The sequence below is a fragment of the Carassius auratus genome, chromosome 49 (genome assembly GCF_003368295.1).
Source record: "Carassius auratus strain Wakin chromosome 49, ASM336829v1, whole genome shotgun sequence".
Taxonomy (NCBI): Eukaryota; Metazoa; Chordata; class Actinopteri; order Cypriniformes; family Cyprinidae; genus Carassius; species Carassius auratus.
This window is the reverse complement of record NC_039291.1, coordinates 1243603-1268923: the sequence shown is the minus strand read 5'-3', so window position 1 is coordinate 1268923 and position 25321 is coordinate 1243603. Positions and strand designations below refer to the sequence as shown.

The 25321-nt window shown below is 38.5% G+C and overlaps 2 protein-coding genes across 2 annotated transcripts in view; both read right to left on the bottom strand.

Annotated features, from left to right (window-relative positions):
• Nucleotides 1-6162: 6162 nt before the first annotated feature.
• Nucleotides 6163-9401, bottom strand: timm21 (translocase of inner mitochondrial membrane 21). Its single transcript, XM_026237551.1, has 6 exons — nt 8941-9401; nt 8273-8335; nt 6970-7067; nt 6801-6874; nt 6620-6725; nt 6163-6532 (listed from the first exon to the last, which is right to left on the bottom strand). Exons 1-6 carry the CDS (start codon nt 9212-9214, stop codon nt 6440-6442), a joined length of 708 nt encoding a protein of 235 aa, XP_026093336.1. The 5' UTR covers nt 9215-9401; the 3' UTR covers nt 6163-6439.
• Nucleotides 9402-10890: 1489 nt separating this feature from the next.
• The window catches only part of LOC113065893 (neuropilin and tolloid-like protein 1), a 29261-nt gene continuing 14830 nt past the window's right edge, over nt 10891-25321 (bottom strand). Inside the window, exons 6-9 of the mRNA XM_026237445.1 lie at nt 23259-23835; nt 15575-15649; nt 12469-12502; nt 10891-11532 (exon numbers count right to left, since the gene is read on the bottom strand). Coding sequence (XP_026093230.1) covers nt 15589-15649; nt 23259-23835 — 638 coding nt within the window. The 3' untranslated portion in view covers nt 10891-11532; nt 12469-12502; nt 15575-15588. The remainder of the gene's footprint in view (nt 11533-12468; nt 12503-15574; nt 15650-23258; nt 23836-25321) is intronic.

Sequence of the window (25321 nt, the reverse complement as noted above, 5' to 3'; positions counted from 1 at the left end):
GTAAAAACATATCAACTTTCTAAATGATCTTGAAACAAATAATTTTTGTCCCAGTGCAGACTGGGGTGTAGCCATAGAGTGAGTCAGTCTTACCTCCAGACACTGCCTCATATGGCGGCGGCATGTCCAGATGAGAAAGCGAAGATGATGGTGGAAGAGAGGCGGAGGGTTCGCCCACCGAGCCGTCCTCTTGAGCTTCGTACCAACTGGGCCAGATTGATGTCTGTGGAGCAGAGCAGCAGAGGGAGTTAAACACCCACAATCAGACGAGTATCAAACACAACAAGCTTCTGAGGTTGACGACTTCTGTTAAAGACTACTTTAGATACATGTGGCAGCAAAATGGTGGAATTGTGCAATCACTTTCCCGGGCCTACATATGTGCTTATTACATACAAGACCTTGGAGTCTAAGATTTGCTGGAAAACACCGTATTATCTCAGTTTCATTATCTCAGACACTTATTTTCTGTGCAGCTTCATAGTTCTCACGAAATTTGCTTAGAGAAGTTCATCTTCTAGGTTGGATATTAATGGTCTGGTATTTCCCTTCTTGATTATGCTCAGCAAAGCAGTTTTTTTTTTTTTGCATTAACAAGTTGACATTGTAATATACCGGCACACTGCAACTCCCCTAACAAATGATCTCATAAGACAGAATGCATTATAAAACTGTAGGATCGAGAAAGAGAGAGAGAAAAAAAAAACTACTGGCATGTGAACGTGCAATCAGGCCAAAAGTTTATCAACTCCCTGAACTGTTTGTTGTTAAAATGAGGGCATTTCCTGTGTGGCGAGCTACAGGCAGCTAGGGTTTCTAAAAATAGGCCTAATATATCACTCTCACCATTTCGGAAGAAACTGCAGTAAAAATGTTGCATAATCTAAAACATTATATCCTATTAAAATTCAGTTTGCATGAGTATGATGAAACAAATGTTCAGTAAAAAAAAGATTTCAAAGAATTTCCAGTGAAATATTATAATAGAAACCCTACTTGAATAGCTCTTTGGCTTGATATAGTCTTCAATATTTTAGCTCCAAATCACTTCCAGATGCTATTCTGAAAATAAGACTCTTTCTTTTAGAAAAAAGGCAATTTTCTGAATATAAAAAGCAGCATTACAGCTTCAAAAGTTAAAAGAGAGAAAACATTTCAGACTCTTTTAAAGAAAGAAATCCCATTTATAACACAGTCGCAGATGCCATAACTTGACTGTAAGAGTGAATATGCTTTAGTCAAAGCAAAAAAAAAAAAAAATCACTAAAATGTTTTTCAGCCCTGTCACGGCCTTCAGTTATGGGTCCAGCTTGTTCCATCAGGTCTGCTTCTCCAGGCTTTTTCAAAGACACTGGTTAGTTTTGACAAGTGCTGAATACCAACAAGAAAAATGTATCTCTAAAACAGAAAAGCTCATGCATTTTAGTGGCCTGTGTGAATCACACGCAGCCAAGACCTGAGACATCTGTCCTCAGTTTGGGTTAACAGATCCCTGTTGTAGCTTTAAGTTTAGAGAGTAAAGTGTTTATTACGAGTCAAAAAAATAAATAAAAACGTAAAAGTAAAAAGTTCACCAAAACCCTCGCTGTAGGTGAATGAAACATACATAACATGCACAGAAAATGTCAATTGCTAAATTTCCACTGAATGCACACTTCCAATCAGTTAGAAAACCGACCAAACTGAAACCTGAGAGCAGAATTTCCTGTATTTAGATTCCCCTACAGACGTCATTCTATAAAAAAGGCTATATTGTGATATATTACATTTAATACAACAATATTTATTAACAATTGAATCCTGCAGCTCCTGTAATTTTTAGCAGTCATTACTACAGTCTCTAGTGTTACATGATCCTCCAGAAATCATTATTTTATGCTGAATTTGATGCTAAAAAAAATATTTCCTATTTTTGCATAATATCTGCCTGGATTTTTTTCCCCCAGAAATCTTTGATGAATAGAATGTTTGAAAGAACAGCATTTAAAGAATAAATTGTTTGTAACAGTCTCTTTTGATATATATATATACATACACACACACACTCATATACAAAGATGCATCTCAAAATAGAATGTCGCGGAAAGGTTCATTTCAGTAACTCAAATTGTGAAACTAGTGTATTAAATAAATTCAGTGCACAAAGACTGAAGTAGTTTAAGTCTTTGGTTTTTTAAAATAGTTTTGGCTCACATTTAACAAAAACCTAACAACTCACTATCTTAAATTATAATATGGTGACATGCCAGTCAGCTAATCAACTCAAAACACCTGCAAAGGTTATCGAGCCTTCAAAATGGTCTCTCAGTAGGGCTGTGCGATATGGACAAAAAAAAAGAAAGAAAGAAAACCTATAACGATTTTATCAATTTTGCGATTTCGATTTTAATCACTATTTTGACACACACAGACATGCTTGACAATCATAAATGCATTCAGTATAAATGTGAAACATTTCTAATAAAAAAATAAATAAAATGAGCGCTTTCTCAAAAAGTTGTAACATGTCTCTAGAACAGACTTAAGTCAAAATAATCACTAAGTAAAGATGTCAAATAAAAGGTCTAGACATATATAAAATAAAAAAAAACTTGTCCAGGGATTTTTTTTCTTTTTTGGCATGCATTGGTCATAGAGCTCACTGTAGCGTTGCCTCAGGAGTTGAAATGGATTTGCCGAAAGTTCACACGTACTCCGTTTGCAGTGCGTGTATGCGGTTCTGAAGCAGCAGCAAGAGCGCGTTATTGTTACACGAAAGCACATTAAAATTATGCAAATTTCCTTTGATCCGTTATAAAACCGGACGCGCATGCTCAGATACATGCTGCTCTTGCCCGGAGAGAGTGTGGGCACTTAAAACGTGTCTTCTCTCACTCAAATTGTCTCCTGTGCACTCACAACTCTCTCTATGCTCATGCACTAGATATTAAATCTTTGGCTGGCTATTCACAGAGTGCTGTATCCAAGCATGTTAACAGAAAGTTGAGTGGAAGGAAAAAGTTTGAAAAAAAAACAAAAAAGATTGCACAACCAACTGAGAGAACCGCAGCCTTCTGAGGATTGTCAAGCAAAATCGATTAACATTTTTTAGTGAACATAAGAAATGGACAGAGGCTGGGGACAAGGCATACAGACGTGTCAAGGAACTTGGCTAAAGTTGTTGTATTCTTCTTGTTAAGCCACTCCGGAACCACAGAAAAAGTCAGCGGGATTTTACATGGGCTAAGGAGAAGAAGAACTGGACTGTTGCCCAGTGGTCCAAAGTCCTCTTTTCAGATGAGACCAAGTTTAGTATTTCATTTAGAAACCAAGGTCCTACAGTCTAGAGGACGGCTGGAGAAGCTCATAGCCCAAGTTGCTTGAAGTCCAGTGTTAAGTTTCCACAATCTGTGATGATTAGGAGTGCAACGTCACTGCAACCGATTACCAAGAAATTTTGAAGTACTTCATGCTTCCTTCTGCTGACCAGGTTTTTGAAGATGCTGATTTCATTTTCCAGCAGGACTTGGCACCTGCCCACACTGCCAAAAGCACCAGAAGTTGGTTAAATGACCATGGTGTTGGCTTGCTTGACTGGTCAGCCAACTCACCAGACCTGAACCCCATACAGAATCTATGGGCTATTGTCAAGAAGGAGAAGAGAAACAAGAGACCAAAAAATGCAGAGGAGCTGAAGGCCACTGTCAAAGAAACCTGGGTTTCCAGACAACATCAGCAGTCCCACAAACTGTGACACAAACTGATCACCTCCATGCCACGCCAAATTGAGGCAGTGATTAAAGCAAAAGGAGCCCCTACCAAGTATTGAGTACATGTACAGTAAATGAACATACTTTCCAGAAGGACATACTTTTTCTTATGAAGTATTCTTTTCCACAATATTCTAATTTATTGAGATGCACTATATATATATATATATATATAGAGAGAGAGAGAGAAAAAAAATATTTAGTTTTATTAGGTGACAAACGGTTTCAAACTCAAAAAAAAAAAAAAGAGGAAAAGAGAGAGACATTTATTTTGGTGTAATTAAAACTGACTGAACAGTGATGAGGGTTACACAGTGGATTTAAATACATTTTCAGTGCTTAATCACAATATCCTTTTCCCCTTACTTGATCAAAGGCAAAAAGATTTGTCTATTAGCTTAATATCAGTCTTTGCCATTAAGCTAGTAAAATCTACTGTAAAATGCCAACTTGATGTCAACAGAAGACACTATAACATATAACATATTACACTTATTGTCTGGCTGATGAGTTCATGAGATCAACACAGAACTGCACAGGAAGCTAAACTATTTCATGTTTCCAAACATTGATCATATCAGCAGCTATTGACTCACAGCCAAGCTGACCACACCCTGAGAAAAAAAGGGGAAAAACAGCATCTGATTGGACAGAAATTTTAGTTTACTCACATTTTGTCTCTCGCAAACCTGGTGCAGGTACGCACGTCCTCCAACTATTACGATCTGAGCGTTTCGGGGATTGCTGAGGTACGCGGCCAGCTGTCTTTGTCTTGAACGATACCAGCAGATGTAGAAGAAGATCTTAATCATAATAAATATTATGACGACTCTAAAACAAGACAAAGAACAAGTTTAACGTCTCAAAAGCATGAGCATGACTGAAAAAAAACCCAATAACAACAAAATCAACACTGACACAATGATAAAGCACAAATGAGGCAATGCAAGTGTAATCATATCAAAACTTACATGTACCAGTACAGCTCCATGTTTCTCACCACTTGGTTTCAATTACCATAATCAGCTTCCAAGCTCTCAAACAGAAATATGAACCAATACCAGAGAGCTTGGTAAGATCTGCAAAGAAAATGTCAATTTGAGATCCAGGCAATATTGATTTACTCATGATCATTATAATAATCAACCAGTCAACCGATCTCATGTTTAAAACAGCTCAGATTCTTATGGTCACACTAGAAACATTTAAAACAGACTTTATTTTTAATATATTGTGTAACAAACAAGGTTGGGTTACTGTTACATAAGCAGAAAAGTCCAAACAAACTCTCACAAGCACACGTTTAGTTCACCAACATAAACAAACACACACAAACATCACATGGGGACACCAGCCCTTTAAATCCACTCATATGACTTTTGCTAGTTATATAAGGTTAATATAACTTGTCATAAAGAAAAGCAGCTCACCTTTAAACCGTTTTAAGAGGCGTTATAATCCGTTTTAGGCAGCTATCGAAGCATCTGCTCCTCATTTAAGTTGCGCGGAGGAAGTCGCTTTGCTAACGGGCTACAAAATATGTTTAACGTTACCTTCATAAAACGGAAACACCGACTCCTGGGTATAATTTTTCGAGCTGCTCGGCCTTCACTGGCTGCTTTTAGGACGAGTGTGGCTCCTCGCTCTGTTAGTAAACGCTAATACTTGAGAGCCTCAAAGGGCTTCCGAGAAACCTTGAGGGCTGTGTGTTTTTTCCATGAGCAAACGGAGGGATTTTCTTGTAGTTCTTCTGTCTCGCCAGGCGTCTTGCACTTCCGTGGAGTCATGGGAGAAGAACGTCAAATTAAAAGTCCTTCGCCGTTTATTTTACGTTTTTGTTGTCGTAATTTAATCATTTAGATGTAGATGTATTATTATAACTATTATTTATGTAAGTTTAAAATAAAATCGTATATATGCTGCTAAGACCTCGCGAGCGTCCACGGAGTAACGTTAGCTATATATTTTATTTGTAATGTTTTATATATTCTTATTTATCATTCGCCTGCTGCGTTTCGTATTTAAAGTTCGTAAGAACTGTTCAAAAATAGAAATAAACGGGGAAATGAAGAGTTCATGATTGCAAGGTTAAATTAATAACTATAAGTTGATATATGTATATGTTATTGAACAATCTCATTTCAAATAAATCTGGACAATAAAAACAGGTTTGAACTTACATACTACCTGTATATGGAAAATTAAAGTTAATTTAGTTATCTGTCAGTTACATATTTTTGCCATTATTTGTCCACTTGCTAATTTTCTTTTTACCATTTGTTATTCTTCTGTATAACAATGACAATGTACATTTTTTAATAAATGTTCACTTAATTTAAAAGAAACATAAGGAAATATAAAATTAGTATAGTCAAATTTACAATGCAATAAATGTTTCAAAGGAAGAACAATTCTATATGAATTCTATAATTGATCTTTATTTCAAATTACAAATTTTATAATAAAAACCATGCAAATCCTTTCACAAAATACAAGATGTTTTAATACAAGCACACTCGAAATATCTAGATCATCACAAGTTTATGTAGACTACTCTGTGGATGATCAATCCAACAAAATCCAAACGTGACAAATCCAATTCCGATTCAGTTATCAAAGCTTAAATTCAATTGTCAGAGCTTGTCTGCTACTGAAATTCCCAGTACTGCATAACACTGTTGAAACCCATTTTATCTGTTGTCTTCGATGACGATTGTCCTCCTGGGATACGTATCTATGTCTACAAAGATATACCTGAATTCATATTTTCCAGTCTCAGGATTCTGTCGGAAGAAGCAGTAGTTTGTCATATACAGTATGGGTCTATGTGAAACTAATATAACCATTTTTATTGAGAAGTTTAAATGTACCTCCTTTGACTCAGAATGAACAGTTCCCCGTAATCCTGGTTCAGATCCCTCAATGTAAAATTTCAGCCGCATGTACTTGAGTCCATCCTTCATGTACTCAACATGACTGAAGGACAAATCTTGTTAGCCATTTGTCAAGTGTAACAGAAGTGTTTGTATTAATTAAAAGTCTTAATTTTACCTGACTTGTTGTCTTCTTCCACGCCGACTGGTCTCCCCAAAACCTTTGATGGGCTCTCCAAATGCTCCAATGACCTTTACATACAGCAAATACCAGATTTAATCAGTCATTTGACATATTGGTTTGTACATCTTTATGGTTTAAAATAAATGAATCCCCAAATGCTGACCTCTGGGTGAGATCTGCATCTCTCAAAAGCTTGCCCATAAATTTTGCTCGGGCTTGAAGAGGAAAACAGCTCTTGAAAAACCACATACAGCAGTCCACCTAATAAGGATGACAACCAGATCATTTATTACACTCTTAAACATACACAATTTAATTTAGTATTCTTTAATAGAGCTCTATGATAAATACCATCATCAAACAGATGTTTGAACCAGAGCCGGATCATGGTCCCATAAGGCCATGGGTAGACATGTTTAGATCAGTGTTGTAAATGTGCTAATTTAAATAAAGCTGAATTAAAATAAAATATAAATATTTGATTAAAAATGACAAGACATTACAAAAAAAATATAAAAAATGGTTAACTAGCTAAAATAAATATAAGTACTAAAATCTCTAAAACTGAAATAAAAAGAAATTAAAACTACAGGTGCATCTCAATAAATTAGAATGTCGTGAAAAAGTTAATTTATTTCAGTAATTCAACTCAAATTGTGAAACTCATGTATTAAATTAAATGCACACAGACTGAATGAAGTCTTTGGTTATTTTAATTGTGAAGATTTTGGCACACATTTAACAAAAACTTACCAATTCACCATCTCAACAAATTAGAATACTTCATAAGAAAAAGTATGGCCTTCTGGAAAGTATGTTAATTTACTGCACATGTACAAGGACAAGGAAACAATGTGATATCACGTGTGCAAGACTGGAGTTCTCACGTAAGACTGGGATAATTATTAAAAATGGTAAGAAGCTTGCAATACGAATTGCCTGTGCGCTGATTTGCAGCGAAAACAAAAAACAGAAAATAAATATATGGAGGAGGAAATGGTTGGAGAGACGCAAGCCATGCTTGCTGATATTGTGGTCTATAACTCCTCCCCAAACTCCCAGCTGCTCTGTATCTTGCGCTCCCATTGGCTGTCGGTCATTGCCGATGTACTTTTCTGTCAGAACACTTTTCACACAGCATGATTTTGAATCGCCGACAGGTCCAGATATTTAGCATTACAAATATCTCACGGGCGTCTCGACTCATCGGCGATTCTCTCAGATCAGGTTTTTGCTAATTCACACTGCATTATTGTCATTCACATGAATGAGCACTGATTTGCCTGTGATTTCGGGCATTTGTCTGTGATTTCTCAAAACCTGACGGACAGCCAAAATCGGGGCTAAAATCGTACAGTCTGAACTCGTCTTTAAACTACTTCAGTCTGTGCGCATTGAATTAAGGTCCCTCAGCATGATGGTCCAATCCAGCCCTGGTTCCTGCCAAATCAAACACATCACGTCACCTGTTACACTGATTCCAATGAGCACCACAATCAAATAGGTGAAGTCTTTGCCAGCTTGTTTAACTGTTGAGGAAAGATAAAACAGAATCAGACGTTTAAATACTGAATAGCTATAATGAATCATATAATGAAACATCATGTAAACACTACAGAAAGTTTTGCCACAAACTCAACTGACAAATAATTTGTACAGAAATTATAAATAGTATAAATACAAATAAACAGCACAAATATCCCTTTAAAGTGGAAGTGAAGCAGTCAGTTAAGTTTATTATTTAGCCAGGATAAAAAAAAAAAAAAAAAAAAAAAAAAAGCTTTGGGTAGCACTTTTTTTAAGTTTCATTAGTTAACGTTAGTTAATACAGCAGTTACTAATAAGTAACAAAGATGAATATATTTGTTACTTTATGTCAGTTCTGGTCCATTAAATATTATCAGCAGACACAACTTTTGATTTAAAAAATGAAAATGATCATATGTTTAAAAAAATAATTTACATGTTAGTTTAATATTTATGTGTTTTTTTTTTTTAAAGTGTAGTGTAAGAAAAATTTTGTTTTCTAGTGACAGTGGTTGATAACACCGATTCCTAAGCCTAACTATGGTATTTTTTACTATGGTACCTCATAGTAATTTAAGTTACTATGTTATTGTTGTGCTGCACGTACCTTTCTGCGCCGCAGACGGGATTGGAGGTGTGTGGGAACTTCTGGATACTGACACCTGGTCCGTGTCCTTCTGCCCATCGCTCCTACTACAGACATGAACTCCTGTGTAAAGCGAGCGAGAGGGATAAAATGTCCACGTGGATGCAGGACATCGGGGTGTTTCATAAACAGGTCGTGAAGCGGAGATGTGTTGTGGTAATCTGACATGCACACGGTTTAATATATGCTGCAGACACTTTGACGTTTGTCCGATTCTGAATACTGAATACATCATGATTCCTTCTAGTATAAATCAACTGTCTAGAAAGTTAACCTAAACGATGAACCGCGCATAACTCTAAATTATGAATATTTTTTTTAATGCTGACTTTCACATGTCTTCTTATCGTTTACAGGCAGTCACTACCATTAGTTGCTCGCTTCACGCCTTCCGCCTTCGTTTTTTCAAAATAAAAGTCCCGAATCACGTAAGGAGGTGCTCAGAATTTTATCACTAGACTTTTTTTTGTTGTTAGTAAAATATTTAACTGTAACACTAACAAACGCAAAACGCTTTTACAATATTTAAAGACGTTGCATTTTAAAATTCTACAAACTACACCTATAATTACAATAATGTAAACCCTGCTGTGGGACAAACACAGCTAAAACTAGCCTAACCTGGTTTTAGCTGGTTTAAGATGGAAGTAGCTGGTTTTAACTGGTCTACCAGGCTGGCTAAGCTGATTTTAGCTGGTTGGCAGCTAGTTTCCCAGCCTGACCAGCTAAGGCCAGCCAAAACCCCTCTAAACCCAGCCTGCTGACCAGTCATGACCAGGCTGGACAACCATCTAAAACAAGCAAACCAGCTTAGGATGGTTTTAGCTGTATTTTTTATTTGCCAGCAGGGTAATAACCTACAAAAACAAAACTGGCCCAAACTACATATGTTCATTTATGTTTTATAGCATAATCTGAACCTTTGAACATTTCTAAAAAATAAAACAATACTGAAATACAATCGGGTCAACAGACATTAGCTAATCTCTGTCAAAAACTGAATAATAAACATACACTAAGTTTTTGGAATTACTCATTTAACTTTTCCATACCAATTCTCAAATTTACAATGCTATTTCCATTATTAAGTTACAAAGCCTTGTAGGAACATCCTGGATTTATTTGTCATTTCTATTCTATAATCTGCTCAATTTTGTTTCAGTTCCCATTTCCATTCATGAGTGTCCATGACATATACCTTTATTAATCAGTGCATACATATCAGCCTATCTTACCAGACAACACATGCTTTAAAAACATATTTTTTGATGTTACTAGAAAGTCACTTTCAAAGTAGTCCAACAGAATATGTTTGTATCACTTTATTTAAAACAACCTGTCCAGCATAAATCAAATATATTAACGAAATACGTTGTGTCAAATTAATAGGTTTCTCAAATCGTAAGTAGAAGGGAAATAATATGATATGGTGTGCAACTTGATACCAATTCTTAGAAAATCTTGCTCGGCACACTTAACATTATATTCATAGACATGACCGTAATTGACCTTAATGTTGAACATTAAAGCTGCGGTAGGTAACTTTTGACTCTCTAGCGGTTTATAAACAGAACTGCTTGCGTCTTGCGGAAGAACATCGTAGCCGGAACTACTTCTCTCTGTTTATGTCTATGAAGAATCACAAAGGTACTGGGTTACTCCGCCGCGGTATCTCCGAATCAATCTAAAATAGTCCGAATATAAACACTTATTATAGGTGCACCCTAGTGATTCAGTGCATGCCAAAAACACGGTTTGGAAAATGGATTCATGGTGTACTCGCTTATTATATTCTTTTTCTACATTTTGAACACAAACAAAGTTAAGGGCCGCAGCTCTGATTGGTTGTTTCTTAACGGGAGCGAAGGTATTTCTGCAAATGGCAATAGGAGCACTGGGAGGAGGCAGAGGAGCTTTTTTTTTCACAGATTATCTGTTTTATATTCTACTGTCAGGACATAATGACAGGTTTAACAAATATGTAAATATATATTTTTACAAAAGTTACCTACTGCAGCTTTAAGAGAATAAGTCTCGTGTTTAAACATCTGAGATGCTAGTCAGAGATATCTAACTAGGTCACAGTAAAATCACTCTTGCAAAAGGAGGATTACAAACTACACCTGTTTATCAGTTGGTTCAAGTATCGCACCGTATGGTTTGAGAACATTTTAAAGGTCTTGAACTATGCTTCTCGCAAAGTAAAAACTTTATGCACCCACTCAGGACACTACAGTTTGTATTGAAAAATAATCTGAGCTTTACAATTATCAAATCAGAAGAAACAAAAACATGTCTCTTATTCCACTGAATGAAATGAAATGTACATCAGTTTGTATATTCAGTTTCAGTCCAGTGTCTGAAAATTAGATTTAGTTCCCAAGAGCTTCACAGTATCAGCTACTTTCAGAAGAGTCGGTGTCAAGATATTCCCCATCAAATTCTAAAAATGGACCAAGTAGCAAGCTGTCACAGAGTCACACCCCTTCAAATTCTTTGAGGCTGTTTCCACAAGATGTCAGTCAGGAGAGGTGTAAGGTATGATGTAACAACCTGCAAAGAAATGAACACACTGTTAAACTTCAGATCTAAAAAATGAATTTCATTCACATTCATATTCATGTTTAAAAGAACGAGTTGGTATTTGTACTACTGTTCAAAAATTTGTGGTCAGATTGTTATGATTTTTTAATGATGATGAAAAAAAAATATTTTGCTCATTAAGGCTGCATTTATTAGATCATAAATAAGTACAAATTAAAATATGTTGTCTTCTGTATAAGTAAAATATTCTATATATTTTAAAATAAAAATGTTCAGCATGATTACTCCAGTCTGCAGTGTCACATGATCCTTCAAATATCATTCTAATATGCTGATTATGTGCTTAAGAAGCATATCTTGGGATTGTTTTTTTAATTTAAAATTTTCAGTTTTTTTTTAATGAATAGAAAGTCTAAAAGGACAGCACTGATTAGAAATTAAAATCTTTTGTAATTTTTGTAAATGTCTGTGTCATATATATATATATATATATATATATATATATATATATATATATATATATATATATATATATATATATATATATGTGTGTGTGTATGTGTGTGTGTGTGTGTGTGTGTATATATATATATGTATTTATGTATGTATGTATGTAAATGAAAGATCCAATAGTTTAATCATAGATATTATACATTTTATGATTTATTGAATGGTAAACTCAGTATTGTGAGATATAAATGTGCAGCTCAAAAAAAGAAAAAAATTGTGAGATAACGTCTCAGTTTTACTAATCTGCCTTTTTTTCTCAGAACTGTGAAAAAAGGTTTGAATTGTGTGATAATCACTATTTTTTAAAATATATTCTTTATTATTACAAAATTAGTCTTTGAAATGTGTGCCACACATTCAATTACATTTTTAACTAATAAAACATTTAAAAGTATATAACATCAAAACATATAAAAGTAAAAAGCTGGAACTAACCTTTTTGTGCCTTCCATCTCAGATGACATTTTGTCTACATATAACAAGAAAGCGTAAATTCACCCATAATGTAAATTCACTCATTAATTAAAAGCATTTATTTTTTACTTGTTGTTATAGTTTCGATTCTAAAACAAAAATGTCAAGACAATGGGCAAAAACACTGACAATTCATTTGAATTAGTATGGTAACTTTAGTTTAAAAATGTAGCTTGATAAAACAGGGACATTTGACATATATTGTGTATCTGTGTTTGTGTGTGTGTGTGTGTTTGTGTGTGAGAGAGAGGTGTTTTCATGTCTTGTATTTGAGGTTTTATAACATTCTGTTGATATCACATCTGATATTCACCGCAGGTTAATGGATCACACAAAAGCATGAAAAGCAAACATAAGATTTATAATTAATGTCATATCATAAACTCTGCTTGTATTGGTGATTCAGCTGTCGAACAAATCATCTACAAAAGTTTGAACACCATTAACATACAAAGTGTGCTGTGTGCTACTAAAATAGCAACTGTTAACTTACTGCATATTTCCTAAACAAAATCATCTGAAAGAGTTTACAGTATTTCAAAAATTATTTATGTAAAGGAATATTCCTAATTATTTTAATTTAATTCATAGATTTCATATTGAATTATGTTATTGAATAGGATTAGCATGCAGATCGTAAACTAGGGGAGGAAAAGGGCTTAATGTCATTCCATTTATTATATACATTTATTATATGCAAGTCTTAGGCCACTAGTATTTTCACCAACAAAAAATGGTTTTAAGTCAGTTTTTTCTATGTTTCGCTGGAGTGTGTCAGTAGGAAATATCAGTTTAAATTTCCAAACATTATTTTTGCTATTAAATGTAATAATCTAGTGAGATTTTTGTGTGCACAAGGAGTCTGACAACAGCCAGTGCTCCACACAGAGATCTGATCTGACCATCATTCAGTCTGTCTGGAATAACATGAAGAAACAGAACAAACTGAGACAGCATAAATCCAGATGAACTGTGTATATATATATAAAATAATAAATATATATTAATAAAATATATATTAATAACTTTAAACCTATTTACAATAAATTAGACTTGGGTTTGATGCTGTACCTAAATGCACAGTCCCTCACTTTAAAAGTGAGAAAAAAACATGTATGCAAATCATAACATTAAAGTGACTGACAAATATGTGGATAGAGAGCTTTTGCTAAAAGTCAAAACGACAACTTTTGGTGGCAAAGCAGGGCAATAAAATGCATGCAATTCACCTCTATACACATAAATCAACAAACTTCCATGTAATGTTCTGGAATCCTAAATAAGTAACCTTAAAAAAGGCACTGTGCCTAAATAAGGAACTAGACGTTAAAGCGATTTCATCACGGTCACTTCCTTTGTTACCGAATCCACGTCCTCCTTTACATCTGCAAGATGTTTTGATAAATTTAGCTTTGAAATGTCCATGTTATTATCATGCTGGTGTATATCTCCAGTCCACATTTTCATATTTCATTGAAGCCCATTCGTACTGATCCAGGATTGCACTATTTTCAAGAAGTCTACATGACGGAGACAATGCATGATGGGAGATGAGAAAAAAAAAACACAACGTTGCACATTACAGAGTACGACACACACACACACAATCATTTGCAAAGCACAAACATAACAAAATCACAATTAATATGAAAACAATGCTGCTTTTGTATAGATGATTAAGACTGACAAAAACTTAATTTTTAAAGGTATAAAGCACATCAGTTAAAATGCATTGGAAAACTATTTGGAATTTGGGTTTCTTGACATTTTAAATTGATATTTCAACAAAAAGAAGCTTCTCTCATTATTTAGTTACCCTCATGTTGTTTTAGACCCCCTTTCTTCTGTGCAACATAGAAAGGTGAATTTTTGAAGAATTTAATGATAGTGAATGATGGTGTTGCTATTGTTATCAATTAAAATTGTAATTGAAATTTTTTTAATCAAAGCTAAAAGTGTGGTCAAACTATAGCTGAACCTCAAACAACATTAAAAACGTAAACATTTGCAAACGTAAAAATTGCAAAATTTAAAATACTTGTTTGCCAGCCAGCTTAGATGAATATGTTGAAGTGCTAAAATTACTAAAATAATATATAGAAATTAAATATGTAGAAATAAGAAACTGACAAAAGCGTGTAACAAAATGACTTTAAACTTTGAAATCTGAATGTATATATATATATATATATATATATATATATATATATATATATATATATTAAAAAAACATATATATATATATATATATATATATATATATATATATATACACGGCTTAATTCTAAATATGAATAAATACTATAATAATATATTAATATTAAGAAATACTGAAATAAATAAATAAATGACCAAATCACTAAGACATTAATTAAAATGAAATCTAGAAATGTTAATTCGTTAAATTAAATATTAAAGCAAATTAAAATGTATATACATAAAAACACAAGGCATAAGTCAATTCAAAATATTTATAAATACTAAAACAGTATATAAATAATACTAAAATAACACTGGTAAATGATTCTTTGTCATTTTGGACAAGGTAGCCCAAGTATTCTACAAAAAATCACCTTTTGTGTTTCACTGAAGAAAGTCGGTCAGGGTGAGTAAATAACATTTTTAAAAGCACCTTCTATTTGTGTTCACAAACTACAATTTTAATTTCATTAGAGTTAAGTGATGACAAAGTGTAAGTAAGACAAGCACAGATGGCCCATACTTTTTATCATCTTGTAAGCAGTACTTAAATTTGCCTTTGACTGGGTCTGAAATGCCTTTCAGTTTTGATATCCTTAATAAAAATCATAAAATTGATTCCATGCACATCAGAACTGAACATGATAACATACAAAAGAAATGAAAGAAGGCTAAAATGACAAGCAACATATAATAGGACCTCACCAATAAACAAGATGGTCAACAAGTCCTAATGATGACCATCTCAGTGACAATGAAGGGTTTTGACAAAACAGAAATGGAATAGTACAGAAACAGATAACACTGACTCACAGTGACTAGACAAACATTTAAATACATGAAATGAAGTGTGTTTAAAGAGTCTTACCTTCGGATTGTCTGTTACACCCTAGTTGTGTTGTACTCAGATTCATGTTTGTTTAGAGACCCAATGAGGCAGAACCTGGAATATCATTGCTTTTATGTTTAATATCATGGTATTTGTTGCATAAGGAATTATAATGCACATTTCATTTGTTTGGGGTCTATTTCATTTGGATCCTGTCAGGAGAGCATTAAAAAACATCTCGGTTACGTATGTAACCTTGGTTCCCTGAATAGGGAACGAGATGCTGCGGTGACGTCACCACGTATGGGAACACCTCTGGTGTGACGAATGTCTGAAGCCCTATACCATCCCGCCAATCCTATTGGCCAAATGGCGCATAGCACCACCCTGCGCATGCGCACGCATGATATACCTGGGTGCAGCGCGCCATTTCGCTCAGATTTCATGACTGAAGATAAAGAGTTATCAAGGTACGGAACGGCCAGAACCGCAGCATCTCGTTCCCTATTCAGGGAACCAAGGTTACATACGTATCCGAGATGTTCCCTATCATAGGTCACTTCGATGCTGCGGTGACGTCACCACGTATGGGAACGATATACCAAAACGCCTGACGTACCTGATAACTGAGATCCGAGGAAGCATCTGCTCAAGCGGAGAGAACCCGGGAGCCAGGGGCCATCCTCACATCCAGACCGTAGGACTTGATAAAAGTGCTCGGTGAGGACCATCCTGCCGCAGCACAGATATCATCCATAGAAGAGCCACTGAGAAAAGCTTGAGAAGAAGCTACAGCTCGAGTGGAATGAGCCTTAATCCCTAAGGGCGAAGCGAGTCCGCGCGCCTCATAGGCCAAAGAAATTGCCTCCACCAGCCAATGGGACATGCGCTGCTTTGTAACTGCATGGCCCTTACTTTTATGTCCAAAGCAGACAAACAGCTGGTCAGATTCACGCCAAGGGGCTGTACGATCCACATAAGTCTTTAAAGCTCTCACAGGGCAAAGACTTAGATCTCCTGACCCAGCCTCAGCAGGTGAAAAAGCTTCCAGAACCACTTGCTGAAAGCGAAAAGGGTTAGATGCGACCTTAGGAACATAGTTAGGCCTGGGCCGCAGCAGCACCTTCACAGAGCCCGGTGCGAATTCCATGCATGAAGGTGAAACAGAAAGAGCCTGTAAATCCCCAACTCTCTTGAGGGAGGATAAAGCCATGAGAAGAAGTGTCTTCAGTGTCAGGAATTTATCTGATACGGTCTCCAAGGGCTCAAACGGATGCCCTGATAAACCTAACAACACAATGGATAAATCCCATGAAGGAACTCGCACAGGGCGGAAAGGCCTCAGCCGTCGCGCACCCTGTATGAAACGAGAAACTAATGGATGACGCCCCACAGAGGCACCGCCTATGTATTCGTGGTAAGCTGAAATGGCTGCCACGTAAACCTTTAAAGTGGCTGGTGTAACGCCATCCGAGAAACGCTCCTGGAGGAACTCCAGCACTGAAGCCACTGGGCAGTAAACTGGATCCACATTATGATTGCCACACCAGGCTGTAAACAGTCTCCACTTGAAAGCATATAAGCGTCTCGTAGAAGCTGCTCTAGAATTCAATATAGTCTCAGTAGTTTCAACAGAAAAACCGGGACATACTAATGCACTCTGCTCAATGGCCACGCCCACAGTTTCCACAGATCTGGCCTCGGGTGCCAAATCAGCCCCTGTGCTTGTGATAATAAATCCTGTCTGAGGGGAATCTCCCACGGAGAGCCCGCTAGCAGACTGATCAGATCCGCAAACCACGGCTGCGTGTGCCATCGCGGAGCCACCAGCAGCAGCTGTTCCACTCTGTCCCGCCGTATTCTGCATAATACCGCTGGGATCAAACGAATCGGAGGAAAAGCATACAGACTGGTCCTGGGCCAGCTGTGAGCTAACGCATCCACGCCCAGGGGCGATGGGGAGCGTAGGGAGAACCATAGCGGGCAATGCGTAGTCATGCTCGACGCGAATAAATCCACTTTCGCTTTGCCGAATATCCGCCATAAAAGATCCACCGTCTGGGGGTGTAATCGCCATTCTCCCTGTTCCGATCCGCGAAATACTGGAGAGCCAGAAAAACTGCCAGAAATTTCAGTCTGTTTATGTGCCAGCCGCGCTGAGCCGCTGTCCACACTCCGTGGGCTGGTCGCCCTCGACACACAGCTCCCCAACCAGTCAAAGACGCGTCCGTCGTGACAGTCTCTCGGAAAGCATACATTCCCAGTCGAACTCCTGACAGGAGAAATTCGGTTGACATCCAAAATTTTAGCGACATCACACACCGCCGTGTCACCGAAATCGTGCGATGCGGGAGACAACGGGGTGAAATATTCCGCCTTTTCGTCCACCACTGAAAGAGGCGCATTTGAAGCAGTCCCAGACGAATCACGGGGGATGCTGCTGCCATTAGACCCAAGAGCCTGAGGCACAATCTCACTGTCACCGTGCGACCCGCTTTGAAGTGCCGCACGCATGACGCAATCGACTGAGCGCGCGGGAGAGAAAGCTTCGCTGTCATCGCGCGAGAGTCCAGATCTATTCCCAGAAAAGTTATCCGTTGAGAGGGAGTTAAAACACTTTTCTTGAAATTTGTTCGTAAGCCCAGGCTGTTTAAATGATTCAGCACAAGATCTCGGTGAGAGTGTGCTTGAGTCCACGATTGCGCTAACACCAGCCAATCGTCCAAATAATTCAACACACGAACGCCCTGGAGCCGCAACGGGGCCAGAGCTGCGTCCATGCATTTTGAGAAAGTACGGGGCGCTAAAGCCAAGCCAAAGGGAAGAACGCGGTACTGATACGCTTTGCCCTCTAAAGCGAATCTGAGGAACTTCCTGTGTCTCTTGACGATCTGAATATGGAAATACGCATCCTTCAGATCGATCGTAATAAACCAATCGCTTGGTCGGATCTGAGACAGAATAGATTTCACCGTCAACATCTTGAATTTGCTCGGTCTGAGTGCAAGATTCAGACGGCGTAAATCCAAAATGGGCCGTAACCCGCCGTCTTTTTTCGGTACCACGAAATAACGGCTGTAAAAACCTGTCTCCATCTGAGAGGGGTGTACTTCTTCTATAGCCCCTTTGCTCAGCAGAGCTGACATTTCCTGTCGCAGCACCGCCATTTCCGTAGACTTCACCGTAGTGGAAAGAATTCCGCGGAAAGGGGGCGGGCCTTTCCGAAACTGAATGGTGTATCCGTGACAAACCGTGCGTAACACCCATTGAGGAATGCCGGGCAAGCGTTCCCACGCGGCCCGAAACAATATTAGCGGTTTCAAAACTTCCGCTCCCTGCAACGCCGTCATACGCGTTAAAACAACCGGACACGAAAAACCCGTGGTGTTCGTGCACCGGGGAAGCGTATGCGCCAGAGTCGTTGCGTTCCGTTGAGTATAATCCTGAAACGTGTCCACGGCAGGAATTAGGCCAACAGATGGAACATCGGGCTCTGCCGCTAGCGAAAAAGCGGCGGCTGTGCGAGCCGTCATAAACGGGCCGCTTGTGCAGGGTCCTTGAGTCGTCCCTCGAACTCCGAAAGCAGGATTGCGCAGAGTGTCTGAGGGAGCGTCTATTATTACAGCTCGATCCAATGTTGCTCGAGGCGCTGTTTGCGGCGAGACAATCAATGTTTGAGCATGGGGACTGCAATGAGAGTGTAGGATGCGCGAAAGCGGTCCGACAGCGCTCTCTAGCGGAGGGCACAGTCCCTGGCAAGCAGCAAAAAGATCAGGAGCTGCTATTCGGCACCCGAGAACGAGAGGCTTTAGCCGTCGAGGTCAGGTTCAATCGCTTACGTTGACGCTGGTGCGCCGGAGGAAAAACCCTAGGGCCCCAGTCCTTACGAGGAGGCGCCATAGGTGTGGGTTCCTCTCGAGAGGCTGCTCGCTGGCGGTGAGAGGAGGTTGAGCGAGAACGCGCGGGCGCTTGCCGGCGTTCGACCTCCCTGGGTCTGCGGGGAATCAGCTGGCGGAAAGCGGCTGATTGCTGTTTCGCTGCCCTGAACTTCTCCACTACTGACGTGACAGCCTCACCGAACAATCCATCCCTGGAGACAGGGGCATCCATAAGGAAAGATTTATCCTTCTCCTTAATATCGGTGAGATTAAGCCAGAGGTGGCGCTCAACCGAAATCAAACCGGCCATAGTACGGCCCACTGCACGAGCGGTATGTTTGGTAGCACGTAGCGCCAAATCCGTAGCTCTACGCAGCTCTTTCACTGCCTCCGGTGTGATGCCCTCACCTTCATCCAATTCCTTCAATAACTCCGCTTGGTAGGCCTGAAGGACCGCCATAGAGTGGAGCGAAGCAGCCGCTTGACCAGCCGCCATGTAGGATTTACCCACCAAACTAGACGTGACTCGACACGCCTTCGAAGGAAGAAGGGGGCGAGACTTCCAAGCCGCGGCCGAACTAGGCGCAAGGTGTTCGGCGAGAGTCTCTTCCACCGGGGGCATCATAGTATAGCCATGGTTCGCCATATCAGAAACGGTGGCGAAATCCGCGGCCGCAGCATTAGTAATCCGCGCCGAAAACGGCTGTTTCCAGGACCTCGAAACCTCCTGGTGGAGGTCCGGGAAAAAAGGCAAAGGCCTCCGGGGCTGTGTAGGTGTCCGACTGGTTAGAAAACGGTCGTCCAGCTTAGAAGAAGGTTGGGCCTCGGCCTTGTCAACCTCCCAGTCTAGCCCCAATTTACCCACCGCACGAGAAACCACATCCAACAGCTCACTGTAGGAGGGGGAAACACGCCTCTCCTGTCCGCTAGGAGGAAGAGGGCTAGTGTCGGTCGCAAAGTCCTCAGACCCCGAGGCCGCGGTGGATAAAACATCGTCGTCATAGCGTCCACAACCGAAGGAGATGGCAGCGCATGCCTCCGGTGTGGGAAGTAAATCCTCATTAGAGAAGACGACAGGCTCAGTATAAGTTTTATTCTGCAGCAGGGTAGGGGAGAGCGAGCGATGTGGAGAATATTCCAGCGCTGCGCTGTCCACGAAGTCCATGTCGCACGTGTCACCCCAGGCCCTCGCCTCGTGCGGTGCCTCGGCAGTCGCAGAGGTGACCTGACGGGGGTTAGACTCGAGGGCGACATTAGAGAATACTTCCACCCTGGAGCGCAGTACTCTGAGCCGCAGGCCATCACAATGGGGACAGGAAGAAAGGCCGCTAAGCGCCGCCTGTGCGTGATGTAAACCAAGACATACTACGCACCTGTCATGAGTGTCCCCCGCCGTGATGTACCTGGTACATGGCTCCTTACATTTTCGAAAACTCATCGCGTCCGCGAAGAGGAGTTAACACTGCTCGAAGAGATCGCTGGAGAACGCGAGATGATAGGGCACAGATGATCCGCTATTCCTGAAGGAATGAAATCTGAGCGAAATGGCGCGCTGCACCCAGGTATATCATGCGTGCGCATGCGCAGGGTGGTGCTATGCGCCATTTGGCCAATAGGATTGGCGGGATGGTATAGGGCTTCAGACATTCGTCACACCAGAGGTGTTCCCATACGTGGTGACATCACCGCAGCATCGAAGTGACCTATGATAGGGAACATGCCTGAAATGTGCACGAATACAAGCAATTGTTTTTTTGTTTTGTTTTGTTTTGTTTTTTACACTGAAAAACACACCATAAAGCTTTAAGATATTTTCAAGAACTGCACGAATAGAAACACTCTTTTTTCTCTTAGGGGTGCTTATTTTGCAACTGTTCAAAGGTTTGGGGTCAGTAAGTTTATGCTTATGTTCATCAAGGCTGCATGTATTTACGGAGCCCCTTAAGTGTCATTGTGGTGGGAAAAAATCAGAGTGAGTGAAAAAATTTCTGGTGGGAGGAAAAAAATATTTTTTGAACCATGTCTTAAAAGCTGACTATAGCCTATTTGAACTGGATTCCAAGTTTAAAATAAAACTGTTCTGGGCTTATCTGCTTTCATGTACCCTATAATTTATAAATAAAGTGTATACCGAATTCTGCTGTTTTATACTACTGTCTTAGAATAGACTAATTAGTCCATTAATAAAGAGTTTTCTTTAGGGATAGCCTAAGGTGTGTACTGAATTTAGTCATCCAGTGTGTACCAAAAGTTCATAGTCACGGGAAGAAGGAGGCAGGAACCGGCGAACATTCAAACAAACTTTAATAATGCAATATACCTAAAAGTGCGTGACAGCCCTTTCTTGTGGACGACTGTCGCACACAATCAGAACCAAAACCCAAAATAAAGTCTGAGCCTGGTCCTCTCTCGTCCAACACTGTCATCAGTCCCTCCTCCGAAGCTCCTGCGGGACTCGATAACGTACCGGTGCATCTTTGCGAGAGATCGCAAATATCTTTGCGAAAGAACGCAAAAGTTTTGCGAGGGAACGCAAAAGTTTTGCGAGAGAACGCAAATATCTTTGCGAGAGAACGCAAAAGTTTCTCGAAGTAAAGCAAAACTCAAAAAATTCTAAAAATATTTGTTTCCTCCCACCCGAAATTTTTTCACTCACTCTGATTTTTTCCACCAGAATGACCCTTTAGGGGCTCAATAAGTATTGATAAAAAACAACAACAACAAAAAGGACTGCAAAATTTTGAAATATTTTACAGTTTAAAACAACTGTTTTCTATTTGAATATATTTTAATTAATTCATGTGATGACAAAGCTGAAATTTCAGCATAATTACTCCAGTGTGCAGTGTCACATGATTATACACACACACACACACACACACACAGTTGTTGCTTAACATTTTGCTTAATATTTTAATGCATTTTATTTCAGGATTCTGTGAAGATTTTTTTTTACTTTTCCTTATGTTTTACTGTTCTTATTACTATTTTAAACTAATGCTAAATAAAAAGCAAATAAAATTTACTATAAATGTGTTAAAAACATGCTAAAGCAGTTAATTAATATATGAAGTTAACATACAAAGACAAGCCTAAAATTAAAAAATAATAAAAAAAAATTAAATTCTTACTAACCCCAAACTCCTGAACACTGTACATCATCAAAACTGAAGCCATTTCGATTAATTTCAATATAATATTCTCTCTGAAAATGAACTTCTGAAAAATACAAAAAAACGTGTTCATTATCCCTCAGCTCCATCTTCATGCAGCATGTCTATACTGCCATACAAAGCAAAAAGGCAGTAACTGCATTTTTGGTCAAAAATTAGTTATTGTCATTTTCATGACATTCAAGGCATCCTTTGTTATGTGACAAAACGTTTTATCTGAAATGTTTCGTTTTGGAGAAAAATGGTAGTTGTTTGTACAGTAACTACTTAGGCTGGATGACAGAATAACTTTTAAATCATTTTTTCTCAGTTCTGCACTCTGTGTAGTTACTGCCTTTCTGCTTTGTAGGGCAGTATAGCTGAGCATTAATCTTAAGATGTCAGCTTTACTGATAGAGGCCTGTAAACATGCAGCAGACATATTCTTAAAGCATCCTCTTCATCTCTTTTACAAACTCAACTCTGACCATGACAGCTGTCTTAGTGACAAAAAGAGAAGACCAAAGCAAAAAAAGAATGAAATAAGAAATAGATAAAAAAAATCAGTGGGAGGCTGAGAAGAGAAGCTAAAAAGGAATAATAATTAAAAAAAAAACTAAAAGTGGGAGAAAATCATTCTAAAATATGCAATAAGTAGATTTTTTTAAATCATCAAAATCGATGGATACTGACCGCTGCACTGCTTTCTCGTGTCTGGACAGCCTGTGGCTGGTGGTGGGCACTTCCTCCAGGTCATCGTCCAGGTCACAGGCATCCGCGGCTTCTTGTGAATAGGTGTGTCTCATTACCAGAATGTTCCTGCGGTTGGTTTGGGGAGGAAGCGTCCGCATGGGCTGCGGTGGGAGGTCTGTCAGGATGGCGGCCGTCGCCTCACGGGCGCTCAGGTTGGTGCGGCTGCCCTTGTTGCTGGACAGCTGCGAGGAGCCGCAGTGATGCTCATGGACGCAGCGCGAGGAGGCGCACCGGAGCTTGTGGTAGCTCTCAAAGTCCTCGGCCAGCTCGGCCAGGTCCGCGGAGGTGGCTGCCCCGCTGCGGAGGGTGCAGAGCTCGTAATGCGGCGGCTCCTGGAACACCTCCTGGAACATGGTGGGGTCATAGTCCTCCCGCCTCAGGATGTACTTCTTCCGCGGCTGCTTGATTTGGACGATCACCGATATGACGAGTAGGATCAGTACAATGCAGCAGGTTACGCCGATGATGGTGCCGTTGGTGTTGTTGAGGTTGTCCAGGATGTTGGCTTTCCGCTTTTCTGCAAAACACAACAGAAAGCGTAATAAATTAATACCACAGGCATGCAATGTCATCGCAGGTTAGCTTCTGTTGAAACTGTTGTACCAAAGAGATTACAAACAGCAAGCAGAAGTAGTAAATCATTCTAACGGGAGAGCTTTGACATTTATGTAGCACAGTGAGTGTATAACATCTGTGCTGGCTTTGGTTCAACGGAGAGGAGCATTTGTATTCAGAGGTGCAGACAAACCACAAATGAAGACTTTATGATATGTTTCCAAAATGAAACATGGCATTATTGTACTAACACCAAAATAAATCATTGAAATATTTTCTGCATATTTTTTGGAATAACTATTTCGTAGTATTTATTGTAGTATTGTAATTAAAGATTTAGTTTTTTGTTCGTGCTGTTTATCTTGGTCTGAGAAAATTATTATATAATCTGTATTGTATTCTAAAGCTGACATGAATTATGTGATATGTGATACATGCAGTTTCCATTAAATAATTTTGTTTTCATAATGTACTAAAATTAAAACAATTATTCAAATAGTATCTTTGTATATAGAGATTGTACAAGTAATTTTCTTTGTATATATGATTTTTAAAATATTAATTATTTTGTAATATTTACAATATTATTGTAAGTATTGTTTTTTCTTACTTTTTATTTAAAGGAAAATAAATATTTTATTGTCCTAAAACCAAATAAAAATCAAATACTATCAGATTTTTTTGTGATACACACACACACACACACACACACATACGCACACACACGCACACACACACACACACACACACACACACACACACACACACACATATATATATATATATATATATATATATATATATTAGGGGTGCTCCGATCGGCCGATTATGGAATCCTCTACCAATTGAACTACAGGAACGCTTTTTTTTTTTTAAAACATGAATTACTTTGTACCATTTATTTTGTATTGTTTTTGAACTTTTCCTTATATTTCACTGCTCTTCTTATTACTATTTTAAACTAATGCTAAATAAAAAGATGTGATTAATCTTTCAACCAATCTTTAGAAAGCAAAAGCAAATAGCAATACAATTGACTTTATAAATGTGTTAAAATCATGTTAAAAAGAGTTCATTCATATCTGAAGTTAACATACAACGGCCACCCTAAAAATTTTTACATTTTCATTGAACCCCCTAAATTAATATAATTAATTTAAATTGAGGATTTATTATATCACTTAAATTATACATTTAATTAAAACCAGTAATGATGGACAAAAATCAAGGATGCTCAAAGTTTAAGTTGAAATATTTTCTGAATTAATGAGCAAAAAACTAATTTTATGTATTTACTTACTTTTGTAAAAAAAAAAAAAAAAAAAAAAAAAAAAAACTATCTGTGGTAAAACACCACTCCCGTATCCTCTACGGAGTCTCCCGGCATTATTTCCAAAACTCATTTATTTCAGCTTGGACAGCTTATGTGAAATATAAGCACAGATATA

Coding starts and splice junctions, on each gene's coding strand:
- timm21 (XM_026237551.1), bottom strand. CDS start 9,214: ATGATGTATTCAGTATTCAGAATCGGACAAACGTCAAAGTGTCTGCAG. Junction 7,068..8,272: donor CATTGGAATCAGTGTAACAG/GTGACGTGATGT, acceptor CATCCTTATTAG/GTGGACTGCTGTATGTGGTT. Junction 6,533..6,619: donor TTCATTCTGAGTCAAAGGAG/GTACATTTAAAC, acceptor TTCTTCCGACAG/AATCCTGAGACTGGAAAATA.